At 44.0% G+C, this 11,850-nt stretch overlaps 1 protein-coding gene across 1 annotated transcript in view; it reads right to left on the bottom strand.

The window, feature by feature from the left end:
- Nucleotides 1–3,397: 3,397 nt before the first annotated feature.
- The window catches only part of LOC124010739, a 19,334-nt gene continuing 10,881 nt past the window's right edge, over nucleotides 3,398–11,850 (bottom strand). The window contains exons 11-15 of the mRNA XM_046323381.1: nucleotides 8,251–8,661; nucleotides 6,114–6,221; nucleotides 6,008–6,011; nucleotides 4,722–4,786; nucleotides 3,398–4,450 (exon numbers count right to left, since the gene is read on the bottom strand). Of these exons, the coding sequence (XP_046179337.1) occupies nucleotides 3,876–4,450; nucleotides 4,722–4,786; nucleotides 6,008–6,011; nucleotides 6,114–6,221; nucleotides 8,251–8,661 (1,163 nt within the window). The 3' untranslated portion in view covers nucleotides 3,398–3,875. The remainder of the gene's footprint in view (nucleotides 4,451–4,721; nucleotides 4,787–6,007; nucleotides 6,012–6,113; nucleotides 6,222–8,250; nucleotides 8,662–11,850) is intronic.

Genomic DNA, 11,850 nt, shown 5'->3' with positions numbered 1-11,850 from the left:
TCCAGCCCTCTAGGAGCGCTGGAGGTAGACGTTCTCCCTGCTCTCTTCTGCTCTGCCCCTGCTACAGTAGTTATTCATCTGTGAGGCTCTGGATGCTCAAATAGATGGGAAGATGACCGAGGGATAAGTAAGTTGATGTGGGCTTGAGAATGTTAGGGGATGGGGAAGAAGAGGTAAAAAGGGAAGTGGCAGAATGTGACTTTGGTGTCATGGAGAGGAAGAACAAGCAAGAGAAAGAGATGAGGAGAGGGAGACGAGGAGGACAGAGATGAGGGGATGAGAGAAGAGCAGTGTAAAGAGAAAGAGATGAGAGAGAGAGGAGACGAGGAGGACAGAGATGAGGGGGGATGAGAAAGAGCAGTGTAAAGAGAAAGAGATGAGAGAGAGAGGGGAGACGAGAGGACAGAGATGAGGGGGGATGAGAGAAGAGCAGTGTAAAGAAAAGAGATGAGAGAGGAGGGAGACGAGGAGGACAGAGATGAGGGGGGATGAGAGAAGAGCAAAAGAGAAAGAGATGAGAGGGGAGACGAGGAGGACAGAGATGAGGGGAGATGAGAGAAGAGCAGTGTAAAGAGAAAGAGATGAGAGAGAGAGGGAGACGAGGAGGACAGAGATGAGGGGGGATGAGAGAAGAGCAGTGTAAAGAGAAAGAGATGAGAGAGAGAGGGAGACGAGGAGGACAGAGATGAGGGGGGATGAGAGAAGAGCAGTGTAAAGAGAAAGAGATGAGAGAGAGGGAGACGAGGAGGACAGAGATGAGGGGGGATGAGAGAAGAGCAGTGTAAAGAGAAAGAGATGAGAGGGAGACTAGGAGACAGAGATGAGGGATGAGAGAAGAGCAGTGTAAAGAGAAAGAGATGAGAGAGAGAGGGAGGGAGGACAGAGATGAGGGGGATGAGAGAAGAGCAGAAAGAGAAAGAGATGAGAGGAGAGGGAGACGAGGAGGACAGAGATAATGAGAGAAGAGATGAAAGAGAAAGAGATGAGGAGAGACGAGGAGGACAGAGATGAGGGGGATGAGAGAAGAGCATTGTAAAGAGAAAGAGATGAGAGAGAGAGGAGACGAGGAGGACAGAGATGAGGGAGATGAGAGAAGAGCAGTGTAAAAGAGGGCTTGAGCCTCCAGAGCCTCAATGTCTAGGGGCTTGTTGTTCTGTAATTCAAATAGCTTTCTAAAGTTCATTTTTAAAAGCAGTAGAGTAGTTTTTCTTGTGTATATACACTAGCTAGACTCGCTACGCCCCTTAGCTTCTCTTAGGAACTAGGCTGGTGCCCATGCACCTTACTACTGCCAGCCCGTTGCTAGGGAACTACAATCTAGCCTTCCCAGTGTTACTCGAATACAATGATCCTTTTGCTTTGCTGTCGTCAGGGCAACTCTCTCTGTGCATTGTAATAGGCTACAACCAGTCTCTGAAATGCATGGTATGTCCTGAAAACGACACACTTCTTTGCCTACAGGTCCCAGCATGCACCTGGCCCTCTGGGGTGGGTAGGACCCAGCCGTGCAGCGTGATTGGCTGTAGTGGTCTGACTGACAGGTCCGAGGCTGCTCCTCCTCAGGTCTCCCATAAGGAAGAGGTTGTAAAGCTTTAAAGGAGAAGCCTGTTTGTACTGTTTGGGTGTTTTGGTTTAAAGCCATGTGTATATTTTATTAGACACTTAGTGGGATTGGTAGGTTTTGTTTGGGATACCGTTAGCCTGGTCCCAGATCTGTTTGTGCGGTCTTGCCATACCCCTATTGTCATTGTCATGTTACAGCACAAACTGATCTGGAACCAGGCTAGGATGCAGCTGGGATGGACTTTTCCTCAGCTTGTGGAGATCTGAGAGGATTTGATTGGTATAACCAATATGGTGAAACTTCCACCTAGCCTATCAGAGGGCAAGGTAGCTGTAACAAATTGCTTACACCTGTCAAAGGGCTTAGAGGATGATTTGGGATGGAAGGTCGTCGCTGGAGAGGCTTGTTAACAGCACAGGTCCAAATAGCCCGCTGAGGAACAGGCCCTTATCTCAGGCCCACGGCATGCTCAGGTCTGCGTTCATTAGGGCACACCATTGTGGAATGTTCCAGTAGAAATATATGCAGAACAACTATGCCTCTGACATAAGGAATCACGTCAGCTCTATTCAGACAGTTCTAACGTTCCACAACGTTTACCTCCTCAACATGCTCCTGGTACAAGAGGTTTGGTTCTAAACGGGGAACCATCAGCATGCTAGGTAGTAGTGGCTGTACTATGTCTTGATCCAGGTTAGCTCTGAGTCTCATCTCATGTATGGTTCACTATTACTGTGGTTATGGTCTTTAAAGGTACTCTATTCACTCAGCGGCCAGTAGAGGGGAAGCATTGTGTTGTGTGATATTGAACAGCTATGAGACTAACGGCCTCTAGTACCTTCCACTGTAATGCTGTTTATTTTCAATCTGAAAGGACTTGATGGGTGTAGCGGCAGAGCCTAAGCATTCTGGGAAATTCCAGCTAGCCTATCAGAGGTCTGGGTCAAACAAATCCCATATTGTTATTCCATTCAGGTCTACTGGAGTGTGTAGTGGGGAGGGGCTAGACTAGAGCCTGGGTACCAGTCTGTGCTCACATGACACAGAGTACATGACCTGGAATGCTAGCAAGACAGGTTCCGTATTTCAAGCTAGCTAGACTAGTGTGTGACCCTGTGCCCTTTGACCCATACTTGACCCCTGGTGTGACTCAGACGTCCCTGCTACGCCTCTTTCCTTACCGTCCGTCCATCTGACCTGTCCCACTCATGTACTGCACTTTTTAACCTGATTTACAGAGATCACTAGTTAGGAAATATTATTAGTGACAAATATTCATATTTAGACTAGGTTATAGCATCAAATACTTTATCATTATCAAAGGTAATAAGATTTCATGTAGACATTTATTTGAGATGTTTTGTTGTGCCTCCATTGTGTGATGAACCATTGAAAAGGGAATCCAAGCTGTCATGTTTTTAAAACTGTATATCAGTGCAAACCAAAACCCATTTTTAAATACAGTGAAATGCTTTGTGTTGGCTTGTGTGTGTTGTAATACCTATTACCTATGTAACCACGAGGAAAGAGCATCAGTTTTATACTAGGGTTTCTGCTCTGGGGGAGGTATAGGAGGAGAGGCTGTTCGTTCTATTGAATCTAGTTCTATCATTTACACCGTTGGCTCTATTGAATGTAGCTGATGGGTGATGGAGGTTGTTATGGGCTCTGTGTAGTTGGAAGTGTTCATTATTTTGTTTTCGACCTGGCGCCTCTCCTCCATGCTTCATAAAATACCCAAGATGACCTTTTTTGGTGCATTTGCTTTAATAAAGGAAATGAGAAATGATTTGGTTATCTTATATTTATTGTCTTATAACGTGTGTGTGTGTGTGTGTGTGACACCATTTGTCAGTTCAGTCTTCTATTAGTGTTTGTATGTAATTTGTTTGTCAGAAGTGCAGCACTTGGGCTGTTCTGTAAATGTTTAGGAAACAAACACATTTTCGTTAAATTATGTCATATAATGCGGTGATAGCAGATGGGGATCAGAGGTCGTAGGTCACATCACATGGGGCAGGTCTATACAGAGGTCGTAGGTCATGTCACATGGGGCAGGTCTATACAGAGGTCGTAGGTCACATCACATGGGGCAGGTCTATACAGAGGTCGTAGGTCACATCACATGGGGCAGGTCTATACAGATGTCGTAGGTCTCCTCACATGGGGCAGATCTATACAGAGGTCGTAGGTCTCATCACATGGGGCAGATCTATACAGAGGTCGTAGGTCTCATCACATGGGGCAGACCTATACAGAGGTCGTAGACCTCATCACATGGGGCAGATCTATACAGAGGTCATAGGTCTCCTCACATGGGGCAGATCTTGATGCTGTCGGATGACTGGCTGAACTGACCCAGAGCGAAGTCCAGTCCAACACCAACCCCACTTCCCACCCCGAAGGCCGCATACAGTGGCTGTGTAAAGTTGGCACGGAACGTGTGCAGGTGCGCCATGCTCTCTGCCACGCTATAGAACGCCAGGGTGCCCGCGTTGAGGTCCAGGAACAACCCCAGACGCGGTGAGTATGTCACCGGGATGTCCCTCTTCTCATTGTCATGCATTGCCGTGCAACACGTATCCGACAGCTCCAGGCTCCATGATTGGGCGTTGTAGCCAAGCCCCGCCCTGGCGTCCGCCCCCTTCCTGCTCAGGGCTCCATAAGCCACGCCCATTGATGACCCCTTCCCCCGCCAATCCACCTCCCAGTAACATCGCTGGGCGGAAAGGGGGGCCTGGCACAGCACCTGGGTCCAGCCGTCGAAGCGTTGGGGGCAGTCTGGGTAGGGCTGCCCTGCCCCCTGTAGGGTGGCCTTGGTGTTGCTCTCCGACAGGGTCAGACGCCGGTGGGCTGTCCTCGTGTCTAGGGTCAGGGTACAGGCATCTGGGGGAGGGATGGATGGATGAATAGTTAAGTTGTGTGGATAAGGACTTTGCAGATTTGGTTGTCAGCTGTTGTGAGTACTCCTTCCCCTTGGCCCTAACCTTCTAAAGTTTTCAGATCTGAAAGTTGAAATCAATATGGTGGATGCTACAATGCTCATACCTTTCCCTTCATGTCTACGAACATGGAAGGGTGAGGGCCAAGGCCACATGGTAGGGAGCTAACTGGAACAGGCTGTGTCTGTGTAGATGTTTAGCTGTTCTATACTCACACTGCAGGAACTCCTCTCTGCTCCTGGGCTCTGGGGCCTGGATGCTGGAGATGTCTATCTCCTCACTACAGGAGACGAAGACAGGCAGTATGAGGGGAGAGGATCACAACCAGTGGTGGAAAAAGTACCCAACTTGAGTAAAAGTATTCAGTAGATACTTAAATGGAGAGTTACTCCAGTAAAGGGAAAGTCACTCAGTAAAACACTACTCCAGTAAAAGGGAAAGTCACTCAGTAAAACACTACTTCAGTAAAAGGGAAAGTCACCCAGTAAAACACTCAGTAACTACTCCAGTAAAAGGGAAAGTCACTCAGTAAAACACTACTCTTCAGTAAAAGGGAAAGTCACTCAGTAAAATACTACTCCAGTAAAAGGGAAAGTCACTCAGTAAAACACTACTCCAGTAAAAGGGAAAGTCACCCAGTAAAACACTACTCCAGTAAAAGGGAAAGTCACCCAGTAAAACACTACTTCAGTAAAAGGGAAAGTCCCCCAGTAAAACACTACTCCAGTAAAAGGGAAAGTCACCCAGTAAAATACTACTTCAGTAAAAGGTAAAATACTACTCCAGTAAAAAGTCACCCAGTAAAACACTACTCAGTAAAAGGGAAAGTCACCCAGTAAAACACTACTTCAGGGGAAAGTCACCCAGTAAAACACTACTCCAGTAAAAGGGAAAGTCACCCAGTAAAACACTACTCCAGTAAAAGGGAAAGTCACCCAGTAAAACACTACTCCAGTAAAAGGGAAAGTCACCCAGTAAAATACTACTTCAAACACTACTCCAGTAAAAGGGAAAGTCACCCAGTAAAACACTACTCCAGTAAAAGGGAAAGTCACCCAGTAAAACACTACTTCAGTAAAAGTCTAAAAGTATCTGGTTCTAAATATAATTAATTATCAAAAGTAAAAGTGTAAATCATTACAAGTTATATTATATTAAGTAAAGCAGAATACACCATTTTCTACTTTTTAAATGTACATATAGCATGGGCACATTCCAACACTGAGACATCATTTACAAAAGATGCATATGTGTTTAGTGAGTCCGTCAGATCAGAGGCAGTAGGGATGACCACGTGTTCTCTTTATAAGTGTGTGAATTGGGCCATTTTCCTGTCCTGCTAAGCATTCAAAATGTAATGAGTACTTTTGGATGACAGTTAAAATATATCAAGTAAAAAGTACATTATTTATTTTAGGAATGTAGTAAAGTAAAAGTTGTACAGATGCTCCAAGAAACTACTTAAGTAGGACTTTAAAGTATATTTAATTAAGTACTTTACACCACTGATCACAACAAGGGTAACTGTAAATATAGGGCAATATGCTTTCCTCAGATGTAGAGAGGAAGAACTGGAGAATGAAGGAAAGGAATGAATGATGACTCACATGCAGGGAAAGCTGGCATCTGATTCATAATGGGGTCAGGGGTCGGCGGATCCAGGAAAAGGCTAGTATTTACTTCCGGTTGGGATTCAGTCAGTGCACCCATCCCCCCTGTCAAAACAGTATGTTTATAGCCATGATTTTCAAACAATGTGCTGTGGCACCTGCAAGGTACATTCTGAGGTACATTATACAGTGTCTGCACTGGAGAAAGGCTAGTAAGACCAGGGTTTATGACCTCTGATGGGGTTAAAGCGTTGAGGGTCGGGACCATAGAGATATACAGTGGGGCAAAAAAGTATTTAGTCAGCCACCAATTGTGCAAGTTCTCCCACTTAAAAAGATGAGAGAGGCCTATAATTTTCATCATAGGTACACTTCTACTATGACAGACAAAATGAGAGAAAAAAAATCCAGAAAATCACATTGTAGGATTTTTAATGAATTTATTTGCAAATGATGGCGGAAATAAGTATTTGGTCAATAAAAAAAGTTTATCTCAATACTTTGTTATATACCCTTTGTTCGCAATGACAGAGGTCAAATGTTTTCTGTAAGTCTTCACAAGGCTTTCACACACTGTTGCTGGTATTTTGGCCCATTCCTCCATGCAGATCTCCTCTAGAGCAGTGATGTTTTGGGGCTGTTGCTGGGCAACACGGACTTTCAACTCCCTCCGAAGATTTTCTATGGGGTTGAGATCTGGAGACTGGCTAGGCCATTCCAGGACCTTGAAATGCTTCTCACGAAGCCACTCCTTCGTTGCCCGGGCGATGTGTTTGGGATCATTGTCATGCTGAAAGACCTAGCCACGTTTCATCTTCAATGCCCTTGCTGATGGAAGGAGGTTTTCACTCAAAATCTCACGATACATGGCCCCATTCATTCTTTCCTTTACACGGATCAGTCGTCCTGGTCCCTTTGCAGAAAAACAGCCCCAAAGCATGATGTTTCCACCCCATGCTTCACAGTAGGTATGGTGTTCTTTGGATGCAACTCAGCATTCTTTTTCCTCCAAACACGACTAGTTGAGTTTTTACCAAAAAGTTATATTTTGGTTTTATCTGACCATATGACATTCTCCCAATCTTCTTCTGGATCATCCAAATGCTCTCTAGCAAACTTCAGATGGGCCTGGACATGTACTGGCTTAAGCAGGGTGACACATCTGGCACTGCAGGATTTGAGTCCCTGGCGGCGTAGTGTGTTACCGATGATAGGCTTTGTTACTTTGGTCCCAGCTCTCTGCAGGTCATTCACTAGGTCCCCCCGTGTGGTTCTGGGATTTTTGCTCACCGTTCTTGTGATCATTTTGACCCCACGGGGTGAGATCTTGCGTGGAGCCCCAGATCGAGGAGATTATCAGTGGTCTTGTATGTCTTCCATTTCCTAATAATTGCTCCTAGAGTTGATTTCTTCAAACCAAGCTGCTTACCTATTGCAGATTCAGTCTTCCCAGCCTGGTGCAGGTCTACAATTTTGTTTCTGGTGTCCTTTGACAGCTCTTTGGTCTTGGCCATAGTGGAGTTTGGAGTGTGACTGTTTGAGATTGTGGACAGGTGTCTTTTATACTGATAACAAGTTCAAACAGGTGCCATTAATACAGGTGGAGGACAGAGGAGCCTCTTAAATAAGAAGTTACAGGTCTGTGAGAGCCAGAAATCTTGCTTGTTTGTAGGTGACCAAATACTTATTTTCCACCATAATTTGCAAATAAATTCATTCAAAATCCTACAATGTGATTTTCTCATTTTGTCTGTCATAGTTGAAGTGTACCTATGATGAAAATTACAGGCCTCTCTCATATTTTTAAGTGGGAGAACTTGCACAATTGGTGGCTGACTAAATACTTTTTTGCCCCACTGTATAGAGGACTCATCTTTGTATCTGTGCCATTATAGAGTCTGTGGCAGCATGGGCAGCGCCATTGAGGCAATTTCCATTTTCTTGATTGGCTGATCCCTCCTGATGACCCGTTGTACATGACTCCAAGAATGTCACGAGGAGGGATTATCCAGTGGACTTGAAAGCCACCCAGTTGACTACATTAAAATGGTGGAAGCCCTCAATGGTGATGCCCGTGCTAATATGGCCTTTTGGCTACTAGAGGCCTCAATCATTCTCTCTGGTCGGGACTCACATGGGTTAACGCCACCAGTGTTGTTGCTGACTGGCCCAGGTGCCGGAGTGGCACGTCGATGGGAGCGGAAGAGACTTGCTATTGATCCCATCCGGCTGAAAGCTCCTGAGGCTGGGGTGGCTTGGGTAACAGCACCGGGGGTAGGGGTGGCTTGGGTAACAGCACTGGGTGTAGGGGTGGTGGTGGGTTCTGGTCTGGGTGTCTCTCTCCGGCTGGGCGTAGGGCTGGGTCTGGCTGACTCTCTACGACTTGGAGTGGGACTGGGACTGGCTGGCTCTCTACGACTTGGAGTGGGACTGGGACTGCGTCTGCGCGTCTCTCTTCGACTTTGGGTATGGCTATTTCTGGCTGGCTTTCTCCGACTCTGAGTGGGACTAGATCTGGTGCTTGGTCTGGGGGCTGCCTCTCTGGCTGTGGAGAGACGAGAGGTATTACTGGGTGAGCATGGCTTGATAGGACTAGAGGCGTCCACATACGGTTCGGTTTGCTTCTAGCAGAACTCTGCTAGGTGAAACGAACGTCTGACCTCTTGCTTGAAAAATCTCAGTATTACTGTTTGGTCCCGCTTGAGCCACTGTAGCAACAACATACCCAGTAACACTTCCTCAAAAAATAAGAAAATAATAAAGATAAATCAAGAAATGTGTAATTATTTTTTATGTTTTTTTTGCCAGGAAGGTCCTAGTCGCGCAATTTTACTAAATTAACTAAAACGTTTGGTGCGGTATTTCTCAAGTGGAAAAATGTGCATTAAAACTAGCCAGCAAACAATCCCATTCATTGCTCCCACTCCTACTAGGAGCAGTACCTAGTCCAGTAATACCATTGACCAATCACAGACCAAGGGGCGTAAACTTCGTACTAACGAACATCGACTTGGCTCAAGGAAAAATGTTGTGTTGCCGAACCAAAACGTCACAACGTTTCATCAGTCAAAACAGTTTAATCATATACTATGAAACATACAGTAAGTTTAAAGCCTGTCACATGCTTCCCAGTCAAAACAGTTCAATCATATACTATGAAACATACAGTAAGCTTAAAGCCTGTCACATGCTTCCCAGTCAAAACAGTTCAATCATATACTATGAAACATACAGTAAGCTTAAAGCCTGTCACGTGCTTCCCAGTCAAAACAGTTTAATCATATACTATGAAACATACAGTAAGCTTAAAGCCTGTCACGTGCTTCCCAGTCAAAACAGTTTAATCATATACTATGAAACATACAGTAAGCTTAAAGCCTGTCACGTGCTTCCCAGTCAAAACAGTTCAATCATATACTATGAAACATACAGTAAGCTTAAAGCCTGTCACGTGCTTCCCAGTCAAAACAGTTTAATCATATACTATGAAACATACAGTAAGCTTAAAGCCTTAAAGTCACGTGCTTCCCAGTCAAAACAGTTTAATCATATACTATGAAACATACAGTAAGCTTAAAGCCTGTCACGTGCTTCCCAGTCAAAACAGTTTAATCATATACTATGAAACAAACAGTAAGCTTAAAGCCTTAAAGTCACGTGCTTCCCAGTCAAAACAGTTTAATCATATACTATGAAACAAACAGTAAGCTTAAAGCCTGTCACGAGCTTCCCAGTCAAAACAGTTCAATCATATACTATGAAACATACAGTAAGCTTAAAGCCTTAAAGTCACGTGCTTCCCAGTCAAAACAGTTTAATCATATACTATGAAACATACAGTAAGCTTAAAGCCTGTCACGTGCTTCCCAGTCAAAACAGTTTAATCATATACTATGGAACATACAGTAAGCTTAAAGCCTGTCACGTGCTTCCCAGTAAAAACAGTTCAATCGTATACTATGAAACAAACAGTAAGCTTAAAGCCTGTCACGAGCTTCCCAGTCAAAACAGTTCAATCGTATACTATGAAACATTCAAAGCCTGTCACGTGCTTCCCAGTCAAAACAGTTCAATCGTATACTATGAAACATACAGTAAGCTTAAAGCCTGTCACGTGCTTCCCAGTCAAAACAGTTTAATCGTATACTATGAAACAAACAGTAAGCTTAAAGCCTGTCACGAGCTTCCCAGTCAAAACAGTTCAATCGTATACTATGAAACATACAGTAAGCTTAAAGCCTGTCACGTGCTTCCCAGTCAAAACAGTTTAATCATATACTATGAAACAAACAGTAAGCTTAAAGCCTGTCACGAGCTTCCCAGTCAAAACAGTTCAATCGTATACTATGAAACATACAGTAAGCTTAAAGCCTGTCACGTGCTTCCCAGTCAAAACAGTTTAATCATATACTATGAAACAAACAGTAAGCTTAAAGCCTGTCACGTGCTTCCCAGTCAAAACAGTTCAATCGTATACTATGAAACATACAGTAAGCTTAAAGCCTGTCACGTGCTTCCCAGTCAAAACAGTTCAATCGTATACTATGAAACATACAGTAAGCTTAAAGCCTGTCACGTGCTTCCCAGTCAAAACAGTTCAATCGTATACTATGAAACATACAGTAAGCTTAAAGCCTGTCACGTGCTTCCCAGTCAAAACAGTTCAATCGTATACTATGAAACATACAGTAAGCTTAAAGCCTGTCACGAGCTTCCCAGTCAAAACAGTTCAATCGTATACTATGAAACATACAGTAAGCTTAAAGCCTGTCACGTGCTTCCCAGTCAAAACAGTTCAATCGTATACTATGAAACAAACAGTAAGCTTAAAGCCTGTCACGTGCTTCCCAGTCAAAACAGTTTAATCCTATACTATGAAACAAACAGTAAGCTTAAAGCCTGTCACGTGCTTCCCAGTCAAAACAGTTCAATCGTATACTATGAAACATACAGTAAGCTTAAAGCCTGTCACGTGCTTCCCAGTCAAAACAGTTCAATCGTATACTATGAAACATACAGTAAGCTTAAAGCCTGTCACGTGCTTCCCAGTCAAAACAGTTCAATCGTATACTATGAAACAAACAGTAAGCTTAAAGCCTGTCACGTGCTTCCCAGTCAAAACAGTTCAATCGTATACTATGAAACAAACAGTAAGCTTAAAGCCTGTCACGAGCTTCCCAGTCAAAACAGTTTAATCGTATACTATGAAACATACAGTAAGCTTAAAGCCTGTCACGAGCTTCCCAGTCAAAACAGTTCAATCATATACTATGAAACAAACAGTAAGCTTAATGCCTGTCACGAGCTTCCCAGTCAAAACAGTTCAATCATATACTATGAAACATACAGTAAGCTTAAAGCCTGTCACGAGCTTCCCAGTCAAAACAGTTCAATCATATACTATGAAACATACAGTAAGCTTAAAGCCTGTCACGTGCTTCCCAGTCAAAACAGTTCAATCATATACTATGAAACATACAGTAAGCTTAAAGCCTGTCACGTGCTTCCCAGTCAAAACAGTTCAATCATATACTATGAAACATACAGTAAGCTTAAAGCCTGTCACGAGCTTCCCAGTCAAAACAGTTCAATCATATACTATGAAACATACAGTAAGCTTAAAGCCTGTCACGTGCTTCCCAGTCAAAACAGTTCAATCATATACTATGAAACATACAGTAAGCTTAAAGCCTGTCACGAGCTTCCCAGTCAAAACAGTTCAATCATATACTAT

Source organism: Oncorhynchus gorbuscha, linkage group LG23 (assembly GCF_021184085.1).
Source record: "Oncorhynchus gorbuscha isolate QuinsamMale2020 ecotype Even-year linkage group LG23, OgorEven_v1.0, whole genome shotgun sequence".
Lineage (NCBI taxonomy): Eukaryota > Metazoa > Chordata > Actinopteri > Salmoniformes > Salmonidae > Oncorhynchus > Oncorhynchus gorbuscha.
This window is presented reverse-complemented; position numbering and strand designations above follow the sequence as displayed.